Source organism: Eschrichtius robustus, chromosome 5 (assembly GCF_028021215.1).
Source record: "Eschrichtius robustus isolate mEscRob2 chromosome 5, mEscRob2.pri, whole genome shotgun sequence".
Lineage (NCBI taxonomy): Eukaryota > Metazoa > Chordata > Mammalia > Artiodactyla > Eschrichtiidae > Eschrichtius > Eschrichtius robustus.
In genome coordinates this window covers 69868479-69892315 of record NC_090828.1, presented here as the reverse complement: position 1 = coordinate 69892315, position 23837 = coordinate 69868479, and the positions used below count along the sequence as shown (strand labels likewise).

Sequence of the window (23837 nt, the reverse complement as noted above, 5' to 3'; positions counted from 1 at the left end):
CAAGGTTGTCCACTCTCACCACTATTATTCTATATAGTTTTGGAAGTTTTAGCCACAGCAATCAGAGATGAAAAAGAAATAAAAGGAATACAAATTGGAAAAGAAGAAGTAAAGCTGTCACTGTAAAAAAAAAAAAAAAGCTGTCACTGTTTGCAGATGAGATGATACTATACATAGAATATCCTAAAGATGCTACCAGAAAACTACTAGAGCTAATCAATGAATGTGGTAAAGTAGCAGGATACAAAATTAATGCACAGAAATCTCTTGCATTCCTATACACTAATGATGAAAAATCTGAAAGAGAAATTAAGAGAACCATTTACCATTGCAACAAAAAGAATAAATACCTAGGAATAAGCCTACCTAAGGAGACAAAAGACCTGTATGCAGAAAACTATAAGACACTGATGAAAGAAATTAAAGATGGTACAAACAGATGGAGAGATATACCATGGCGTTGGATAGGATGAATCCACATTGTGAAAATGACTATTGTACCCAAAGCAATCTACAGATTCATTGCAATCCCTGTCAAACTACCAATGGCATTTTTCACAGAACTAGAACAGAAAATTTCACAGTTTGTATGGAAACACAAAAGACCCCGAATAGCCAAAGCAATCTGGAGAAAGAAAAACAAAGCTGGAGGAATCAGGCTCCAGGACTTCTGACTATACTACAATGCTACAGTAATCAAGACAGTATGGTACTGGCACAAAAACAGAAATATAGATCAATGGAACAGGATAGAAAGCCCAGAGATAAACCCACACACATATGGTCACCTTATTTTTGATAAAGGAAGGAAGAATATACAATGGAGAAAAGACAGCCTCTTCAATAAGTGGTGCTGGGAAATCTGGACAGCTACATGTAAAAGAATGAAATCAGAACACTCCCTAACACCATACACAAAAATGAACCAAAATGGATTAAAGACCTAAATGTAAGGCCAGACACTATAAAACTCTTAGAGGAAAACATAGGCAGAACACTCTATGACATTAATCACAGCAGCAAGATCCTTTTTGACCCACCTCACAGAAGAATGGAAATAAAAACAAAAATAAAGAAATGGGACCTAATGAAACTCAAAAGCTTTTGCACAGCAAAGGAAACCATAACAAGACGAAAAGACAACCCTCAGAATGGGAGTAAATATTTGCAAATGAAGCAACGGACAAAGGATTAATCTCCAAAATTTATAAGCAGCTCATGCAGCTCAGTATCAAAAGAACAAACAACCCAATCCAAAAATGGGCAGAAGACCTAAATAGACATTTCTCCAAAGATATACAGATTGCCAACAAACACATGAAAGGATGCTCAACATCACTAATCATTAGAGAAATGCAAATCAGAACTACAATGAGGTATCACCTCACACTGGTCAGAATGGCCATCATCAAAAAATGTACAAACAATAAATGCTGGAGAGGGTGTGGAGAAAAGGGAACCCTCTTGCACTGTTGGTGGGAATGTAAATTGATATAGCCACTATGGAGAACAGTATGGATGTTCCTTAAAAAACTAAAAATAGAACTAACATACAACCCAGCAATCTCACTACTGGGCATATACCCTGAGAAAACCATAATTCAAAAAGAGTCATGTACCACAATGTTCATTGAGCTCTATTTACAGTAGCCAGGACATGGAAGCAACCTAAGTGTCCATCAACAGATAAATGGATAAAGAAGATGTGGCACATATATACAATGGAATATTACTCAGCCATAAAAAGAAATGATATTGAGTTATTTGGAGTGAGGTGGATGGACCTAGAGTCTGTCATACAGAGTGAAGTAAGTCAGAAATAGAAAAACACATACCGTATGCTAACACATATATATAGAATCTAAAAAAAAAAGGTTCTGAAGAACCTAGGGGCAGGACAGGAATAAAGACGCAGACGTAGAGAATGGACATGGGGAGGGGGAAGGGTAAGCTGGGACGAAGTGAGAGAGTGGCATGGACTTATATATACTACCAAATGTCAAATAGATAGCTAGTGGGAAGCACAGCTGCATAGCACAGGCAGATAAGCTCGGTGCTTTGTGACCACCTAGAGATGTGGGATAAGGAGGGTGGCAGGGAGACGCAAGAGGGAGGAGATCTGAGGATATATGTATATGTATAGCTGATTCACTTTGTTATAAAGCAGAAACTAACACACCATTGTAAAGAAATTATACTCCAATAAAGATGTTAAACAAAAAAAAAGAAAAATGGGATATGAACTTAAACAAGAGATAAATCATCCTTAATGATGGTTTTATTCAGCTGCTTTTTGCAGAGTTTTAGAGAAAATATACCACATTCTCTTCCTTATTTCTGTAGACTCACTTCTCTAATCAGTTACTAGTAAACATTTAGATTAGGATGTTTTGCCATACAGCCAAATGTTACAGGTATTTCCCAACACCATGCTAACTTCTGAGTAGATTTAGGGGACAGATAGGAAAACAGAACAGAATTAAAGAGGATGTACTTTAGAGATTAAGATCTTCACTCTTCAAGTCAGATGATCTCAGTCTGAAGCCGACTTTCATCATCTATTGTGTGACCTAGGTAAGTTGCTTCCTTCCCCCTAAGCTTGATTCCTCTTCTATGAACTAGAGATGATAATAATAGTACCAACTCATAGGAGTGTTATGTGGATTAAAAGTGATAATCTGTTAAACCACTTAGCATAGAGCCTGGCACGTAGTAAATGCTCAATCAGTGTCACCTATTATTAAATCTATCATAATTCTATTTTCACGCCAATAATATACTTAAATAAATCCCAAATAATGGGAACTTATTTTAGGTTTAAGGTAGGTTCTATGTAGATTTCAAAATTATATGGCCTTTTAAACATTCAGAAATTTCTCTCTTGTGACCTAAGTCTCTTAGTGATTACTCCCAAAACTAATTATTTTGAGTATTCTCCTTAGTAAAGCTATAAGAAAACTATAGTTGTGGACTAGTAGTAATTCTCTTCTTCATCATACGTCTTTCTGGTGACCACAATATGGGTTTCTATTAAGTTCACTAGACATTCCTTTTAAGTAGTAAAATAATAAGTTGCAGAACTATTTGCTCATAATTTGGCCAGTACTGTATATAAAGGAAACTCAAACTACCTTTAGTTTCATAATATGATCTTGTAGTACTTATTATATTAGCATTTGCAAATGCTATTATTATATGTTGCTGTAATATTTTTCTCCAAGTAGTTTATAACCCCTTGAATACTGGTACTAGGTTTTATACTTCTGTGTCTCTAGAGCCTACCCAGCATATAATGTGCATTTATTAAGTGTGTGTGTGTCTGTGTGATGCTGTTAGTCTGAATTCTTATCTTCATCTACACAATGGGCCACTGTTGTTTTGTTTTCCTTCCTTAGAGCCCTTCCTTCCCCACTGCTTTTTTCTGGTGTGGTCTGCAGTCAAGGGCTACACTTCTTCCACCACAAGGCTGGGCACAGGACTCAAGTTGGCCACTCAGAGTCCACTATCTGGGGAATTGATATGGACATTGGTGGAGAGAAAGCCCTTTCCATCAGATCACCAACTGTGAGTATTATGTAAGACAGGAGAGTCTAAGGACCTTGCTTCCATCAGATGTAGCATGAAGTCAATACAGAAGAAAGCAAGGCTGAGAGAAGGAGAGAATGTCATCAGCTGTTCAAACAATGAATGTAGCTGTGGCCCAAAGCAGACCTGCCCCTGCACTTTTCGGTTATGTGACCCTATAAGCTGACCCTCCTCCTTTCATTTTTTGCTTAAAGTGATTTCACTCAGGCTTCTATGACTTGCATTCTGTTACAGCACTGACTGATAGAGCCTTATGTGACTGGCCAATAAAGATTTGAAACCCACAATGCCATCTTCTTAAACCTTCTGACATTCTTATGCCTATCTAGGGAGAGTGATCTAGTACAAAATTTGTAAGAGCTGAATGTGACAACAAAATGATACATTTTATCCTACAGCTTAGCATAACATCTGAACTAGAACTAGCCTCAGAAATAATGAAATCATATGAGAGTACAAAAGTTTGGTTTACTTTTCTTTAAAAGGGGGCAGATATAGCCAAGAATTTGATCCTTTACTGAGAACTGCAATCGCATGGTGAAAGCAGATCTTTGCTCTTCACCCACACATTTCTTCCAATTCATTGTTTTCTCTCCATCACTCCACTGGAATTTGGTAGTAATTATCCAACCAAGGCCCCACTTCCCCAAAGTGGACCCTACTACACATTTGCCTGTACCAGCTGGATTGTAGTTAAGGAAAAAAAACCCCACATCCTCTGAGAGTTATTTTCTACTTCCTTCAATGAATAGAGAAGGTCAGATGGAATATGGCATAAAGAGCTGATGCATGCAGAAGTTTGGCCTCTCAGACCAGCCACTAAAAGGAATCTTTGGACCTAAAAAAACAGCAAGAATGAGAACCTTGCCTGAGGGAAGAGTTTGGAAGGCAAGCATTTGCCTTGGGAATTTTTTACCCACAGATTTACTCTTGCTTAATTCTCTCCAACACCTTTGGTGGTCCATTTCTGAATCTTTTAAGATTCTTAGGTGCTGTGTCTTACGTTAGGCTCTAGTAATACAAACACCTCATGCTTCATTCGTCCATTGGTATTCACAGTTTCCCAAGTGTGCCCCACTCCAGATTCTAACTCACAATCTCAGAAAATTCTCAAGTTTCAAAACTCATCTAAGAGTTTATATTTCCCAATCACCACCCCAACCTCCCAATATAGGCAATGTTTCCTCTCCCAGCACTCTCTGCTCTCTGAGTTTACCTATAGTGTAATACTTCACACTGCATTACAATGCCCATGTACTGAACTTGTCTGTCTCCCTCACTTCTTGAAGGCAGAGAATTTGCCTTTTAATATGAATTCCCGGAACCTAACACTGTACATACTAGCTCTCAATAAATGCTTGTTGAGTGAATAAAAAAATACACAGACGCATGAATGAATGAATAGGTGAATGGATACCAACATGGTCCCTGCTCAATAAGCTCAGTCTAGCTGGGGAGGCAAACAACGAACTGGCTAATTGATAATTAGCCAAAGTACAATAGAGATAAGATCCAAATGGTGAGAGAGCATAACATGAGCAGAGATGAATTGTTTCTTTCATTTATGCCTTTTTTTCTTGATGTCTGCTCTATTGTTTGTGCTCAGAGGAGTGTTTAAAAATCATTATTGAATGATTGATGAACAAAACCCTGATATCTTTTGAAAAAAAGGACTACCATACAAGTCCATCAAGGGAATAAAACGTATTAGAACATTAGATAAAGAAAATACTGCTGGCTGCCTACAGCAAATATGTTGAGAATATCTTGACAAGGAGGATTTCCACGTAGTCCTAACAAAGGGAATAGTAAAGTTTCTGAGTCACTACAAAATTATTTCTAGAGACTAGGGGGCAAGTGATACTATATGTTGTGAATACGGGGATTCCAGGGATAGCTACAATCAGGAAACTTCACAAACACTAAATGAGAAAACAGTTATAGGCTCGCTCTGCTTTCAAGTGCTTAAAAAAATTTCCAGGGGCTTCCCTGGTGGTGCAGTGGTTGAGAATCTGCCTGCCAATGCGGGGGACACGGGTTCGAGCCCTGGTCTGGGAAGATTCCCACATGCCGCGGAGCAGCTAAGCCCGTGCACCACAACTACTGAGCCTGCGCGTCTGGAGCCTGTGCTCCGCAACAAGAGAGGCCGCGATAGTGAGAGGCCCGCGCACCGCGATGAAGAGTGGCCCCCGCTTGCCACAACTAGAGGAAGCCCTCGCACAGAAACGACGATACAATACAGCCATAAATAAATAAATAAATAAATAAATAAATTAATTAATTAAAAAAAAAAAAACTCCCATGTTCCTCCCCTGGATATTATTATAAAAAATTTTTTAAAAAAATTTCCAGAGGCTACATTTGTAGGAGGAATGTCTCAGTATTTGATCTCCACCTTGTTTGGTTTGATATGTTGACAACTGGAAGGTTTGCTGCTAAGAGCTAAAGGGGGCCTAAAAAGAAGATAGAGCGAGCCTATAGATCCCCTTCTTTCTAGTTTCCAGTCTCAATCTTTTTCCAGTCCCTCATCATTTCTGGCCAGAACCATAGCTACTTAAGTGTTCTGTCTCCAGAGTCTCCTTCCTCTCACTGTATCTTTTACATTGTTAAAAAAAGTGATCCTTTATAAAACAAGATTCAGTTCTAATCTTCCAGCACCTTCAAAAGGCTTTTTGCCTGCTCCCCCAACTGGGGTAGTTGGGAGACTGTGGGGAGGGGCGCTCCATGATGATTTGGTCGAAGTATAAGAAACTGTAGGAAAACTATGGGGCTTTGTTGTGTGCCTCAGTGTGCCTCAGGGGTAAGTAATAGTTTTAAACATTTTTTAAAATGTTAAAACAAGTATTGTAATGTTATGGAGCTAAATATGAAAGTCAGAGGGATTTTAAAGAGAAAGCATGAGACCTTAAAAGAAAGCTCACCTTTTTATGGCAGCTGTTGCATTTTACTCAAACCCCCAAGGCACTTGAGGAGAAAGATATTGAAGAACCATCTAGAGGGGAAAGTTCCCGCAACTCCCCAATCTGTAACAAGCCCCTGCCCAGCCTAGCAACTCCCTGGCTCAAGAACCTACTTGTTGTGAGAAGGCACTTGGACTTTTGTGCCTCTACAACTTTGTTCTTGTTGTTTTCTCTGCCTGGGATTCTCACCCCTTCCCGTGTCTGCTTGGTCAACTTCTCTTGCCGTCCTTCCTTCAGTAAACGTTTCATGAATTCTACTCTGCCAGGTGTTTTACTAGGTCGTGGCAGGGTGTGGATAAAAGGATCCTGCAGCGATAGTGAGGAGGGTCAGGGGAAGTCATACAAGAACATTAATAAACAGAATAATGGTTGATGTTGCTTGCCATGTACATAGAGCCTTGATGAACACTCTCCACACATCATTCTATTTAATTCTTATATCAACACTGAGAAATAAGTCTTGTCATCACTAAAACTTGCCTCAATGTCACAATAAATGACTTAGCCAGAATTAAAGCACAAGTGCGTGCGACTCTGAGTTATGCTTTCAAACATCACTCACTACCCAGTTTGATAAATAACCTTCTGGATCCGTCTTAAATGTCCCATCTCATCTGTTTTTCTTCTCTGAAAATTCCTCCCTTAAAGTATAATTACTTTCCCTCGACCTGTGTTCCTGTATTCTTTAACACCATGATTTCGTTAGGGCTATTTGTATAAATGTTTCCTCTCACCAGGCTCAGAAAGTCCCAGTGCAGGTGCCACCTCTAATCCATGTGTACATTCATCTCCTCCTGGCACAGTGGACCTGCTGAATGTGGCAGGATAAGGTAGGCCCTGTAGTGAACCAAGCTCGTGAAAACTTGGCAAAGATCAAACTTGGCTGCCCACAGGCCTTAGGTATGTTTGGTTTGGCCTATAAAAGCATTTTGAATTAGTTTGCCAACTTTTAGAAATAAAGAGTTTATCTTAAGTTCTGGATTTCTAGATTCTTTTTAAAACTGGAAGATTTGAAAACATTGGTCAAGCATTCTTGCATGACCACAGTTAGCTGGAGCTGAGGGGCAGCTAGCTGCTCAGGAGGGACTCTGGGCTCTGTAAGTCCCTGTAGCCCCTACCATACCTGCTGTGCTACCATGACTACTTTACTCACTTATGCTACTGGCAGAACCCTGACCCTAATATCTGCAACCAGTCTACTGTTCAATTACTAAAATCTCTTACTTTCTATATATCCATATGATGACTATGGTCTACAAATAATACAATTTTTGAGTTAATTGCAAGTAAAATTCAAAGCTATCAAAACGGTGTCAGTACAACACAAATAACAGTAGACTATTCATTTACCACTGTTAGGCCCAGGTTACTAAGTGTAAGTTAAGAAAAACAAAATGCCAAGGGTAGAAAGCCTCATTACTACATAAATATCAAAATATGTATTTGAGTATGGTAGGTATAATCTCTCATCTCAAATAAATAGAGACTACTCAGGTCTATTTACAACTGACTCATGGTCTTTACATAGCTATTTTAGCTCACATTTAAGACATTATTTACAAACTGCTGTAGTGTTGTTTGTAGTGTTTACAATTACAAAAAACTTTATTAATGTAAAATCTTAAATGCTTGGGCTAGAGATTGGGGTCAAGTTTATCTTTATATTGTGACTGTTTATAAAAAGATTTGCTAAGCAAATATACTAGGTTAAATTGTTTGTAAAAAAACAAAAACTGTTTACTTGGCACAAATTTTAGACTCATGAATTCCCAACAATGTAAGTGCATTGTAAGCAAAAGCTGGGTACTGCTCAGGTTGGCATTTTGATATAATAAATGCAAATCATCTTTCTCTATTCTTTAAAACCGGACTCTTGCTAGACAGTACATTTTTACCCTAGTTCAACTTGCAGTATTTTTTAAAAAAAACAACAAAATATCGTTCCTGTGAAATGTATTGTTTTACTCTGACTTTTCATCAACTCAGACAGTTGTTTTCCCCAATTCCACTGACTTATACCTGACTCTACTTAGTAATGTAAGTGCAAAAAGAGGGCCACAGTTAAGAGTAAATCCCAATTAGTTGCCTAAACCTTCCATAGACACATCCATTATATTAAAAAAAAAAAACATGCTTTAATAATGCAAGAGTTGGCAGCAAAACAATAAATGCCCAAACATGATGAATAGCTGGTTAACCACTTCTGCAACAAAAGGAACAAGAAAACCAAGCCAGCCCATTTTTGCTTAGTCTTGTAATAGATAAAATCATAGTCTGTAGTTTTATTTATCTACTACATTAGAGGGTCACCCAACATCTGAGATAAATTGGAGTGCAAATAAATGGCTTACCTCTCTTAATAGTCATTCATAGGAAAAGGAATGAGTTTTATGGTGCAGAAAATAACTTTAAAAACAGTTAAAATTGATAGTAAAATCGTGTCCTACCTGGGTAACTTTCTCTGTCACATTGTGTGTTCGATCTTTAACTTTGGGTGCAATAATGGTTTTATCTGAAGAAGGAGGGGATGTATTCTTTTTTTCAGTTTTGACATCTGAAAAATTCAGAGTGAGCTGTGGAATCTTGTTAATGGTGCTGTATTTGTTGAGGTTTGAATCCGACGTGGATCCCAGGAGGCTTGACTTGATATGATTAAAAGGCCCTAAAAAATTGGAAAGTATTTGTAAAAGCAATATCAGGAAAAATTAAGAAAGAGATGGTCTTGAATGACCTGTTAGTAATCCATGACCATTGTGACCCTGATTCAGATGTGACTAAATGCAGCTGGCTGACACCTGTTCACCATCTGTCATATGGAGCGGCATGTGAGTATCCAAGGATAAGATGGTGCCCTAGGTGTGCACCCAGAGAGCAGATGACAGCTTTAGCTGTTAACTGGCTTCTTTAATTAAAGGCTGGAATAAAAGAATGAACTCTACTCCCTATTATTGGCTAAATTCTACTTTCAAAGTTTCTCAAGAATTTCTTTTTTTATAATTTAAGAATTAGTCAAGGAAGGACTTTTATAATTTAGGAATTATTCAAGGAAGGTTACAATCATGTTGGCCATGAAACTTCTGAATAGCTGTCTAGCCTGCTCCAATTCGTATTACTCCCTTCTCTGTGCCATAACAAGTGACAAGCCAGTTGCGTTCTTCATATGCTTCTATTACCTGTATGAGATGTTTCCCAGAGAGTCTAAAAGAGTTAAGTCCAGACAGGAATTTCAGGTAACACGGAGAAGGACAAATGTCATTTGTGTGTATGGGTGTGTGTGTGTGTGTGTGTGTGTGTGTGTGTATGTGTGTGTTATGCAGACTGTATTGAAAAATTTGGCTCCTATGTGGGATTTTTAAACCTTTCCTTTCTTTTCTTTTTTTCCCTTTTATTTAGATTTAAGGCTGACCACTTTTTGAGGGAAAAAAAAACATAGCAGAAGAATGCTTTGGCAAACATGACTTAAAATTGAAGTGACTGTAGTTGGGTAAATAAGACTTGTCTGGGGTTGGTAGCACCTGGTTACATCTTTTTTTTTTTTTTTTTTTTTTTTTTTTTAACCATGCTATACATTAGATACCCAGATCTTATTCCTGGAAATTTGGACTCTTTGACCAACGCTAGTCACTTCTCACGTTCTTTTCTTACGAAGACAATCTGGCACTGTGCCAAGACCCTGGGCCCCTTAGATGCGGTTAAGTACACTGAGCAGCTACATCTTCTTTTGAGATGAACCTGTTGTCTGTTGCTTATAGAGAGTCAAGAAATGTTCCAAAGAGTTTCTTATACAATTGGTAATATTACTTATACCATTATGTAGCTCTTAAAAATTAGCATGAGGAAGACTTTTATACAAATCCTGAGCCCACGAGTGCTATACAGCCATTAACTTTCTGCCTGGAGAGTGCTTGAAACATGCAAACTGCATGAATGAACTTGCTAGTCAGCACATTTTTGCCTTATGCTATTTTTATCCCCTGTTCAGAATGAAACTAACACATTTTGGAGATCAAAATGTGCTTTATGCACCAAGTGAGGTATAAACCCTTGAAAATTAAATTTATAGATTGTGTATTTTGGACCACAACCATCAATCAACTCAGATCAAATATAATCCAAGAAAAAAAAAATACCCATCATTTAGTTCATATTCACCCTGGAGGAAAATCACACTATATTCGTTTATAAAAGTTTATTCTGATATTTGGTTATTATAAAATATTGAAATGATTTTAAGAGATTTTTTTTATCTATGTGGGAAACCCTGTGTTCCTTGAGGTGCATTTCTGTTCATTCTCGGAGTTTTATCTATGATGATGGCCAAGTCTATCCATGTAAAAAATGTCACTAAGTTCTCTGGGCATTTATTTCCCAGTATGTTCTCATTTGAATATAGATTCTCACTCTCTTTTCTATTTATATGACAAGAAGAGAAATAAGAGCCCAAAGCTACCAAATTAATCTAGCTTTCAGATAGGTCTATGAGAAACCCCATTCTCTGTAAAACTCTCCTATACTCATCACTAATTTACTTTTGTAACATATCCTAGATAGTGTTTCCTTTCTTGTATCATTCTATGGCTACATTCCCAGCCTATATCTTAATATTTAAATTTGTAAAATATTCTAGGACTTCAGATTCCTTAGATATTGTCTTTTTCCCAACTCTAATGTCATATTTTCTCTGCTTAGGTGACTTCACTGCACACAGGGATATTTACATGAGACTATATAACACCGAGCTCAGGTATATAGTTAAATTGTATTTCAAACCCTTAAGCACACTTTTCAATCCTCTTTCTCTATTATCCTTCTATATATTGGACTTTTGTAGCAGATGGCCTACAGAGTTGTTAAAAAATTGGGTAAAAATATGGATTATCTGTGATGTTAACACAGAAAGGCAGTGTTATATGTACTTTGCTTGTCCTTGTGACCACTTCAAATAAACTCCACTGAATTGGCTGCACTGATAAGCAAGTAATCTCAACTGTAACAGTACCTCACCCTAGAGGCATCTGTGGGGGAATTTTTGTTTGTTACAGTGATGGGAGGTGTCTATTCTCTCACCATGAAAAATTGACCCGGATGTCCCAATGGGCATTCATGTAGGTGAAAAGCCTATTTATAATGATCTGAGTCTTGAACTTGTTTCACATATTTTAATATACACTGAAACTTTCAGAGCCACAGGTGCCATATAGAATAAAGATTTTTACTTTTTTTTGTTCATAACTTTACCAAAAGTTGTTCACCATTTTGGAAAACCAAATCACTTGGAGCTACACTACTTGTGTTATTTGAGTTGCCAATACAAAATTTCGGACTTCAGGTTACAGTCTGTGTTTGTAGCTGTCACATGCAAACATGTAAATGAAGATATCTGAGTCTTTTTAAAACAATGTTGGAACCAAATATTATTAAATTTGCAGACAATTATAGGAATCACACCTAAAATCATTAATAAAAGTTCTGCTAAAATACTTTATATTATTGATCTCCTATATATGTAAAATGATGTATGCTACAACAAAACAAAAGCCTATATTAGTGTTTAGGTAAAAAATAAACACCTGGAATGATTTAAGAACTCCCTATAGATCTGCCACAATGTCTCCATAATGTCTTTTTTATTGAAGTATAGTCAGTTTACAATATTAGATTAGTTTCAGGTATGCAACATAGCGATGCAATATTTTTATAAATTATACTCCACACTACAAAATAATGGCTCTATTTCCCTTTGCTGTACAATATATCCTTGTTGCTTATTTATTTTATACAGAGTAGTTTGTATCGCTTAATCCCATACCCCTATCGTGCCCCTTCCCCCTTTCCTTCTGCCCACTGGTAACCACTAGTTTGTTCTTTATGTCTGTGTTCTCCATAATGTCTTGATTGCCATTTCTTCTTCTAATCCATCTTCTAGTTCCCATTGCTTATGAAGGCATATGGTCTGCAAGGTCTTTTTTAAGTATTGGAGGATAAATATACATCCTGATGTTTAGTGGGATTTCTTTCTCCTGTGCAATGCATTACTATTGCATTGTATGTTATCCCATAGGGAATCATTTTGACATTACACTTAAAACCAAGGGCCAGTTCATTTTTGAGGATATCACACTGTCTCACTTTCTCCCCAGTTGATTTTGGTTTTATTCATAATTTAATTTTGATTATTTACTATTTTAAAAATTTATATATAAATAAGTCCAATCTGTCATTATTTATTCCAATAGTGGTTTTTACTTTGTTATCCCTCAGTACTCCTGCTCTATCATTTTAGCCAGTACTTATATGGACTGTTTTATCATGTCTTTAATGTTCTTAAAACCAAATTTTTTTCTTATTTCTGATTATCACATTATGCCTTGTAGTTATATTTGAACATTAACATATTGAGAGAAATATTTTATTATAAAGTGCTTTCCTTTTAACTCCTCCTTTAAATTAAAGTTAAGGAATAATGTTGATCTCTTAGAAATAGGTTAAATCATCTCTGAACGTCATTTCAGGATAGTAAAATGAGTATAACAAAAAGTTGAAATGAGGGGACATTAGTCTGATAGGGCTGAGAAACCACTGGCCAATACACATCACACAAAGATTTGGCCTCAGAATATTACTTTATTGCAATCTGTGTTTTAGCTTCTCTTACTTACTAGTGGAAAACTTTTCTAAACTGTTACCCTGTTCTGGTTTTTTTTTAATGTTAAATCTAGACATTTAAAGAATTCAGCAGAACTTAAAATACTGCTTAAAATAATTCACGCATGCTTAGATAAGGCATTCAAAATCTATTTCATCTTGTATAATAAAAATCATTATGCTATTTTCCACTGATTTTGAAGCAGATGTTTACATGCAGGGGTCTGTTAGTGTCTGCAAGATAATCAGTGTCAGCTTAGGTTTCTCTGAAATCTGTCTAAATTCTAATGAAAATAATTTTCTACACTTTAATTAAGAAAGGTATTAGTAATATCCTCATTTTACCAGCTGTAAGCCCAAGGAGACACAATAGGAGGCCAAAATGGAATAAGAATCAAGGACCAGAAATTAGAATGCAGGGTTTCCTACCTCCTAGGTCTATATTCAGAAAGGCCTTGGTTGAGGACTTAAAGGTGAAAGGCAGCCTCCCTGAGTGTGATCATAAACAGATGGCATTTAAAATTCTAATGAAAGAAAGGAGGATAACCTGAAAAACAAAGTAAATGAATTTAAAGAAAATAAATGGGCAGAAAAAAAGGGAAATAGTAGATTCAACAGAAAAGAATGTAAAGCTCAAAAGTATTTAGGAGGACTTGATTTTCTTCAGAGAAACATTTGCAGAATGGATGACCAGATTAAATTTTCTAATATACTAGTAGGAGATGGAAAACAGGTGACCAAGAAGACTAAACCAACAGCTGGATAAAGCTCTAATATATTACAAGTGTCTGAGTAAATATAAAATAAGCCAGGTTCTAGCTACAAAGAAATATACTGCATTTAAAGATCAAGCTAGAGGCTAAAGCAACATCTAGGAAGAATTTTAGATTAAAGGTATTTAAAATTTTTATGATAAGGTTATTTCAATTTATCATGAGTTACAAGATGCTAAAGGAGAATATATTCTCCTTAAATTTCCAGCTATATGCTGGAAATAGAGCTAAGGACATCTGACAAATTTAAAAAAATAATAATGCCATTAAAAAAAAGATTATTGCTCTTGAGAGCCAAATGGGACAGGAGGGAAAGAAACCAAAAAGATTAAGGTTGTTTTCAAATCATCAGGTCTTTATACAATATTTCTTACAGCATGAGTTTATTTGGCTAAAGTTTAATAAAACCTAAATTGCTGAAGTGGCTTAACATTAAAGAAAATGCGAATGCAGTGTTCATTAATTGGATTTTATAAAAGATCACTGTCAATAAGCATAAGGTAACCAGTTTAACATTAAAAAATATATAAGAATTAGTCACCAAATTATTTGTAATCAATATCCATATTGTTTGTTTCAGTGCATAACATATACTTTATAGAAGAAAACTGTCACGATTGAAAATCAATTTGCAAATTCTTATAAGATCACAAATACTTGATATGGCCAATGCAGCATATGAGATACAAGTTGTATCAGATCTGTTGATTTCCTTTTTGTGTCTGATAGGTTTTGTGGCTAGAGAGGAGGTGAAAGCTATAACAAATCTTGAGGGTAGTTTTGTTTCTGACTCATATGCCAGATTCATAGACAAGTTGGAAACTGAACATATCATTGTCAGTGGGATACAGAGTTACTTGGGATAATGAAGAGGTGGATGCAATAGAAGGGTAAAATTATTTTAACGACTTACTTACTAAAAAGGGTAAGTGGGGTTAATTTTTATGATGACTTGGAAGGCAGAATAAACAGAAAAACCACTAGGATTAAGTTTGCCTCCCACATGTTAGAGAAATTGCTTAAAAAATGATGCACACACTCACACACACATATAAATAGCATATGCAATTTATTTGAATTAACTTTTTCACTCTTTGATAATGGGTTACAATTTTGGATCTCTGAAGTCTTATTTTAAAGAGTCAGAGTGCTAAGGGAACTATTAAAGGAAAACAAAATTGATCTTAAGAAAGGAGGTAAAATGGAAATTATTCCATTTTAGCAGAAAAGCTTGAGTACCAATTTGCTGTTTTTATACTGTGATGTTACATCAAGAATAGAAGTAACCGGCTAGTATCTCTGTCCACTCAGGATAGATGAATGGGAAAAAAATTACATTTCAGCAAGAAGGATTTGAGTTAGCTCTTTGTATAATAGGCAGTAAAACAGATTTTCCAAGAAAGTTAAAGAATGGGATCCTCTAGAGATAAAGATGCTTATACCACCTGTGCAAGAGATTTAGCCAATACTCTTGCCTGAGGGGAATAAACTACGGTAGATGATCTTGAAGACCTTCCAAGAGCATTTCTAAATCATTTATTTTATTTTGTTAAAGAAATTATTTTTGGTTGAGTTAGATATTGAAGAAACTGTAATTATGCATTTGCATACAAAGAGGGGTAGAAATTTGTTTTTTATTTTTAAAAATTGTTATTTAAATGTGGTTTAGTAACAAGGTCACAAAAATTTAAAAAGCACACTAATGCATTGTTCTATATCTAATTAGCATATTAATTGCTCTGTGAAAATCTCAAAGAGCCAGACACTTAAATATTTTTAAAATAGTTTTCAAAATCAGAGCGTGAACACATAATAAGGACATTGGAGGGCGCATTTACATTAAATTTTTATTAAATTGCACATGTTTTATCTAATTTAGGAGTTTAACTTTATAAATATTAATATGTGAAAACTTTCTACAATGGGTTAGAATTTCCTAATCCCAAATTCTGACTTTTACGATTCATTTTTATTCAAGGACTATTGCTATTTAAAAAATGGAGGATTATGCCCATCGACAGACGAATGGATAGAGAAGATGTAGTATACATGTACAATGGAATATATTACTCAGCCATAAAAAGGAACAAAACTGGGTCATTTGTAGAGACGTGGATGGACCTAGAGACTGTCAAACAGAGTGAAGTAAGTCAGAAAGAGAAAAACAAGTATTGTATATTAACGCATATATGTGGAACCTAGAAAAATGGTACAGATGAACTGGTTTGCAAGGCAGAAATAGAGACACAGATGTAGAGAACAAACGTATGGACACCAAGGGGGGAAAGTGGCGGGGGGGCGGGTGGTGGTGGTGGGATGAGTTGGGAGATTGGGATTGACATATATACACTAATATGTATAAAACAGATAACTAATAAGAACCTGCTGTATAAAAATAAATAAATAAAATTCAAAAATGAAAAAGAAAAAAATGGAGGATTGAGGAAAAAAGGGTTGGAGATTAAATGGATTAGTTTATAAGAAAAAAATAAAATTAATGTAGTTTGAATGACAACTATGTGAACTACTAGTTTGGAAGATTAGCAAGCTCAATTTTCTATTTATTGAGAAAAATTAGATTTATTTCTCACTGCATTTAAAGGCCACTGGAAAATTAATGTCTAATAATTTATTGCTAATTGTTAAATGCTAAAGCCAGTCATATTTCACACAGACCAGTTGTCAAGAGCTGTCTGTATTCTGTTTCTTGAGGTTATGTTCTGAATTATATCAATTCAAATCACTACCCACAGCTGACACTAATTTGCTCCCTTTTAGAAATCTAAGTGGACAGGCCAAGGATAGAATAATCATGTATACGAAATTCCATGCTGCAATTGGAGGTCCCCTGCATAGACCCTTTTTGAAGTGCTTACAAAATAAAGTTAGGATGGGGAGAAGCTGCCACGATTTCTCTTATTTTCAAATTACCCTGCGCTTCTGACCAGAAAAGATCTTTAGCTTCTAGTGCTCTTAATTCATAATCATCACCAGCTCTGAATTAGTTAGGGAAGCACTTGAGAAATCAATATACAAAACTTCACAGTGATCGGAGTAGCAGTGACATACGGAAGAGGCCAAAACAGTGAATTCTAAGTAATGATGGTTACTGGTGGAGACGTGTCCATGCAACACACATGCACAAATGAGTCATTGTCAGCGTATGCACACCGACAGCAGCATGCATAGCCTATGTTAAAGGACTAAGCTCCAAAAGTTTTCAACTGGATGAGAATAATATGATTGTTATATTTTGTGATTATTTGCATCTACTATAATAGAGTAGAAAAACTGAAGTGAATTTCCAGTTTTCAGTCAAATCCAGATTTATCCAGAGGTATTGCCCAGTTAAACATTACCCTACCAGTAGCTGTAGGTCATGCTAGTGATTTCAGACTTATATAGGACACAATTAAAATGATTGAAATGTAATATAGAAAAATAGAAAATGACTCTCATGCATATACAGTTTACTACTACAGTAAGCTTAAAACCATACCCCCTGCCATCCAGGAACGTGAAACTAGTTTTAAGGAAACAAAAGAGGAACAAGTGAAGTGATGCTGTCATGTAGCACTTTGCTTATTTTTTATTTATTCTTGTACTCAAAAAGGCTTTTTTCTTTTTGGCTGAAATAGGCTTATGTGCCTCTTTTATACCGGAATATATTTAGCTTAATATTTGCTTCTTTCCAAATTATTCAAATATTTAGGAAGTCTTCATTGTCAACCTAGGCTTATACTTCTTGCAGGAAAAAGGAGTTCATAGTCATTTTGGTGGCACAGCTGAGAAAGTAACAATGTCTCCAGCAAAATCAAGCCATGATGTCTCCACCAGGCACCTGGGCTCACTAAGGGCAGCATGATGTTGCATTGAACAGGGCATACAGCAGGCAAGTTAACATGCCGAGTAAAGGGGCAATCTAAGCATCAGATGATGAAGTTTGAGTTCATACATTACCTTTAACACTGCGACCATTGTCTGTTTTGAGCACGTAAGGAAAAAAAGAGAGAAATACAAAAAGAAGACTAAAATTATGTTATATGCACTGAATGACCTCTGTAACAACAATCAGAGAAAACAGGATGTAATGATTGAAAATTTCTCTTTGAAATTAACATTTTGTACTATTCAACCAAGTAAGATGCATATGCTAAAAATATCTGCCATCATAAGCACCTGTGTTCAAATATGTGAAACGTTTATCTCACTTAATTTAAATGGATTCCAAGATCCAGATTTTATAACTATGACTGTTTGGAGAAAGTCATACCCACATGCCTGCAATTGTGACAAAAACTCTCAAACTTGTCAGAAGTCAATTTTAGTGTTACTTCAGCCATCACTTACAAAGAAAAACTACACAGCATTTTGCATGTTAAGTAACGTTTTTCATATTTAACCTAGTATGTTGATAGAAAAATGCTTCTAAGACAATGGTTTACTTTAATAAACCAACTTGCATTATTAATCACAATTTTATGAACCATTCTTCCCACAAGTGTTCTTCAATGTACATTTTGAAAATACCAAATAGTACTCAAAGAGCCATTCTTAGGCAAAAATAATTATAAGAAATCAGTGAAAGATTTGACTATTTAAAGGTAATGTGAGCTTTAAAAATTTATGTTGTCCACAATGCACTCAGTGTAATACCTAGAAAATTTAGGAAATTTGTTTATATTATAATCGGTTTGTTGTCAAATCTCAGAATGGAATGTTTTCAGACTTATTTTGAGATTAGCATTCTGACTCTTTGTTGCACATATGCTACTAACAAAATATTCATTACTAGTTTTGAAACAAACAAGCTTAATGTAAATGAAGTCATGTTAAGATCATTCAAATATATCCAAAATTTGAAAAATCTGTTCCACATTTGTTGACATTTATGCTAATGCTGTTCATATTTAACATCTTGGGATATATAATAATTGTTTCAAATCTTACAATTGAAGCAATTTCAATAATGCAGTATATTGAATTGCTAGCATAGACACTACCTCACATAGAGATGCACAAATAAAATTGTGACCTTACATGTCAATGCTCTGCTCTTTTTGAGGGACCATAACAAACAAATAGGGCTAATGGAAGAGACCTCGATTACATAGAATTAATTATCTCCATCAGAAGCTAGGCCAACAATCATTAGTAAAGTAATAACTGCTTGCAAGCAAGTAGTTAAATATTATAATTCTATTCATCAACCTGGAAATTACATGTAAAGAGTTGCAATTTCCAAAAAACCAACTGCCCCAAAGTTATATTATATAGTTAATGCTGCTTTGACATTCTGAGGCAGAGCATGTGGTCTGCGTGCTGGTGCTAGCTGAGATCTGCTTGTTATTCCTCCACGACACTGTAAGTGCAGAAATTAGAGTAAGCACTAAGAGTCTTGTAGCAGTCTGACAGAGTAATGTTACGTCTGTTCAATTTAATAATACAACAATTGGGGTTTATATTTTGTACGCCTATTTTTTAAAATTTCATTTTCTTATAGTGCATTTTTACTGTATTTACAAATATATTGGTGTGTGATGGATAAGAAAAATAAATTCTGGTCCTTCACCACAAATGATTTGAGAACTGTGGTTCTAAGGTATTTGATAATATAGATTAAATGAAAAGATAATGTAAAATATTATGCACTGATATATTTGCAAATTATTTAAAGTTCTATAAAGATAGCCTATATAGAAGGGAATTTTTCTTCTTGAGTGAAGAGACAACAATCTGAATTCAAAATCTGGTGCATGTGGGATTTAACCTATTAAAGAGCTACGTGAATTCATAAAATTAAAATCAGGTTTAAAAGTTTTCCATCTTCCCTTATCAGTGGCTCAGTTTCTAAAGTGTATTAATTTATAAAGCTTTCGGAAGGATAGGTTCGCCTATGCTAATTAATGATTTTGTAGCTAAAACTGAAGTACAAAATACCCTCTGAATTTATCTGTTGGTAGTCAGACGTTGACATTAGCATCTGCAAGCAAGTGATACAGCTGTTTGAAAATAACATAGCTTGAAAATTGAGGATGATCTCAACACTGTGTCCCTGAATAGAACCTGTACTGAGAAACCCAAAATATTAACACATCCTCTCCCATAATTGTATCAGTAACTGTGTGCTAAATGGAGACCATATAAAATTGAAAACAATAAAGTTAAATCATGAAATCTGATCTAACCCACTCAGCACCACTGTCAAAACACAGGCTAAAAGTCTGTACCATGCACTGAATATGTATCATTTAATATTGTTTCTGAATGTTATTACACTGTAACTCAGGTTCTAGGCAATAAGGCCAATCTCTGAAAAGTCAGTATGCTTCCTAAAGATGACTACACAGATTGGACTAACAAACAAAAATATATGCTGGTCGTTTGAATGATCATATTGGATTTACTGTTGTTCAGCCATAGGATCCACTGCTCAAAGATCAAATTTCAGAGATTTCATTTAGTCAGGAGAGAGTGAACATGCTGTGACTAGATGCTGTAGAGCCTTACACGAGGATCCAGTTTGGAAATTGTCCTTGATTTTATTTTCCTTTTCCCTTTGACTTTCTTTGGACTAGAGATTAAAGTGGATGTGCTAATTGCTCTTGTACCACATCAAATCTATCTCACAGAAAACTGTTCTTTTTGTTTCTTTGACATTGATTTGTCTCTCTTTGAAGTTTTTCCTGCCAACTCACTTTCTTTCACCTCTTCTGCCTTCTCTACTTCACTGCACCCTTTAAATAAAGATCCCCACATGATTCAATCCTAAAACTGGCTTACATTTCAGAGTACTACAGAACAGATAACTCATTATTTCCTGATGGTGTAGTTCTGGAACATAATTCATGAGCACGATCCTCTCAATGTCACACCAATGCTTATTGAGTTCCTTCCATGAAATAGGCAACTGTGCTGGAGACCAAGGCCGTGGAGCCAACTATGCCAGAACTCCTGTGCTAGAGAAGCTCTCAGCGACATCATTATTTGTTTGTATATCCAATAGGAACGCAAGACATATAACGTGGAATAAATGTAGAATGTAAGAAATGCCATAATATATGTAAACACTGCCTTGCACACTCAGGTGTGAAACCATTTAATTCTTCTGGTCTGGAAAGGAGAAACGGGTCCTTATGGCTATGAGTAGTAGTGTGAGGAGGGACAAAGTGAGCAAGAGTATTCCCAGCAGAACAAAGAAATGAAGCGCGAAAATGCATGATATATTTTTGGGAAAGGCAATTATTTTTGTGCAGGTTTAGAATTGAGTATATAGTAGGGGAGGAAATCTTGCAGGGGCTAGAAATGAGGCTTGAAAATTAACTGTGGAGAGCTGCAAAAGTGTCTAGTACCCTACACTAAGGAGCCCCGTGATCAGATATATGTTTTAAAAAGAAAACTAGTGGCAGCATGGATGATGATGGGCTCTCGAAGGAATACATACCACAGAAAGGACAGTGGGCCTCTCAAGAACCCAAATCTGTAGAAAAGTGAGACTAATGTATCCATGCAATGGGTACCCTGAATCTCGACCTCCCCAGAGAAGATTCAGTGACTCAACAGACCCTTGCAGCAGAGTTTCATGGAGCAGGAGCGAAGGGAGAAAAGCATTGCATGGATGGATTGTGGATTCTGGAGACCAGTCCTGGGCTTGAAGGCCAGCTCTGACATTCTATAACCTTGGACCAATTATCTATTTAACATATCTAAGCCTTAGTTTCCTCATCTACAAAATGGGTTTAATAATAGATCCTAACTCATAGCGTTGTTGTCATGAGAATTATATGAGAATCAATGTGTGTCAAGCACTTACATTGCCTCACGCATGTAAATATCCAACAAATGTTATCCATCATCATGTTAATGATGGATTGCTTTTAGCGTTGCCTTTTAAGCATCCCTACTTTCACTACTGGCTAATACATGAATGTGACCTTGAAGAGGGCAGAGAGAAATAAGTGAATTTTGACTTTGCACGTCAAGTTGTTTTTGGTTGAGCCCCTTCCCCCTACCTATCCTTTCCCTGCTCCCAATTAGTGTATAGCTTTCTGATCACTCAGTATATCACATTTCATACACCTCTTCCTTTAGAGAGAGTTGGTCAATAAAATAGTCCTGTGACAGCACACTACTCTTTTTGCCCAGGTCTTCACTATTTACTAAATGCAGCACAATTAATTATGCTTGAGATGATAGTGTCATCACCTAAACAGGTCTTATATTAAGCATTAATTAATTAACACTCCATAAAGTAAGCAGATCATAGTTATCATTCTATCTCAGAAAAGGATGAAGAAGCCAGAAGAAATCAAATTATTCACTAGGGCTCAAAGAGGAAGTCAGTAACAACTCTAAATGTAGAACTCATATTTTTAATAGACTCTACTCACATTTCTTCTCCAAAGGTATAAGGATTAATGTCAAAATTAAACACAATAAGAAATACCTTTCTTTACCCTGTAACATATGTTTCCATATTTTAAAAATACAAACATACCTTCACTGGCATGTCGGTCTCTAAATATGTTCTTGGGGTGGACACTGAATCCTTCTATATCCTGAACCGATGAAGCCCTCCGTATACTACAAATGCTTTCCTTTGATCTGGAATGAGTCAGCTGGGAGCTTGACTGCAGCATGTCAGGATAGAGTCGGTCCCATTGCCTTTTGGGAGAGGAATGGTCAAGAGGTCCAGATATATTCACCAAGGGGGAACATTTGCTGGGCTGTATCAAGGCTTTTGTATCATCTGCTTCCGAGGGGCTGCAGCTTTCTTTTGTAGGAGACTTAAAGTGCTTCATGGCTACGGAATCATCGCTGTGCTTAGATGAATCGATCACTACCACATCGGGATCTTCTTGTGGTAAAGACTGCTTTCTGTAAGTGAGAACTCTCAGACCAGGGAACTTGAACCCGAAAAGTTTCCCTACAAATACAGACAGGACAGAACAAGACAAAGGATATATCGCTTAAAACAAACAAACGAACCTTGTTGACTCATACTTAAATACTGTGTAAAAAGTTATTAATTAATACTTAAGTCATCTTACAGTCGGAATGAGGTATATTGTAGAAAACTTCTCTGGGACCAATATGCATCCATTTTTTAAAAGGGAAACTGAAGGTTGGAGCACAGTTTAGAAAGGAAGGAAAGGAATGGCTACTTTGTATAAAAGGGCCAGATACAGGAAAGATTATATTACATTATATTATATTATATTGTGTTATATTATATTATATTATATTATATTATATTATATTATATTATATTATATTATATTATATTATGTCGGGGTGGTGGTAGAGGGGGATGTAACTGCATTGGAAGAGGAGGAAAGGGAATGAGGGGGGGTTAGGCGTTGGCCTGACATACCTAGAAGGTTTGTATTGGATAATATTGCTAGTCAAGTGTGGATGGGAAAAGTGGGGTCAATTTCGTATGTCCTCATTCTGTTTGGGATTCTTGAAAAGCTTTTGGTTTCAGAGAGAGATGTACACATAAGAATGTCTTTTTCCTGATTTCTTTTTTGTTCCAGTGTCTAAGAGTATGGCATGGAATGTTAAACATACCTCAGAGAGGTTGATGCTTAGAAGTGCAACTACATATAAACATTAAAAGGTAGATATTAAAAATGAAAATATTAGCTAATAAACTTACTGGTAGTAAAAAATGCAAATTAAAACAAGATAATATCATTTTCCACTCTTCAGTTTAGCAGTAAATGAAAAAAAGAAACATAACATCTGGTGCTGGCAAAGAAAGCTGACGAGCATCCTGACGCTTTGCTGGTAGAATTGCAAATCGTTACAAATTCTTTGGAAAGTCATCCTACAATATCTATTAAAGTGAAAAACTACACTTTTCACTTGACTC

General features: G+C 35.9%; 1 protein-coding gene across 1 annotated transcript in view; it reads right to left on the bottom strand.

Moving 5' to 3' along the window:
* KCNH7 (potassium voltage-gated channel subfamily H member 7) overlaps nucleotides 1-23837 on the bottom strand; it is a 445052-nt gene that overhangs the window by 106008 nt on the left and 315207 nt on the right. The window contains exons 4-6 of the mRNA XM_068543961.1: nucleotides 22461-22889; nucleotides 17924-17944; nucleotides 8993-9207 (exon numbers count right to left, since the gene is read on the bottom strand). Of these exons, the coding sequence (XP_068400062.1) occupies nucleotides 8993-9207; nucleotides 17924-17944; nucleotides 22461-22889 (665 nt within the window). The remainder of the gene's footprint in view (nucleotides 1-8992; nucleotides 9208-17923; nucleotides 17945-22460; nucleotides 22890-23837) is intronic.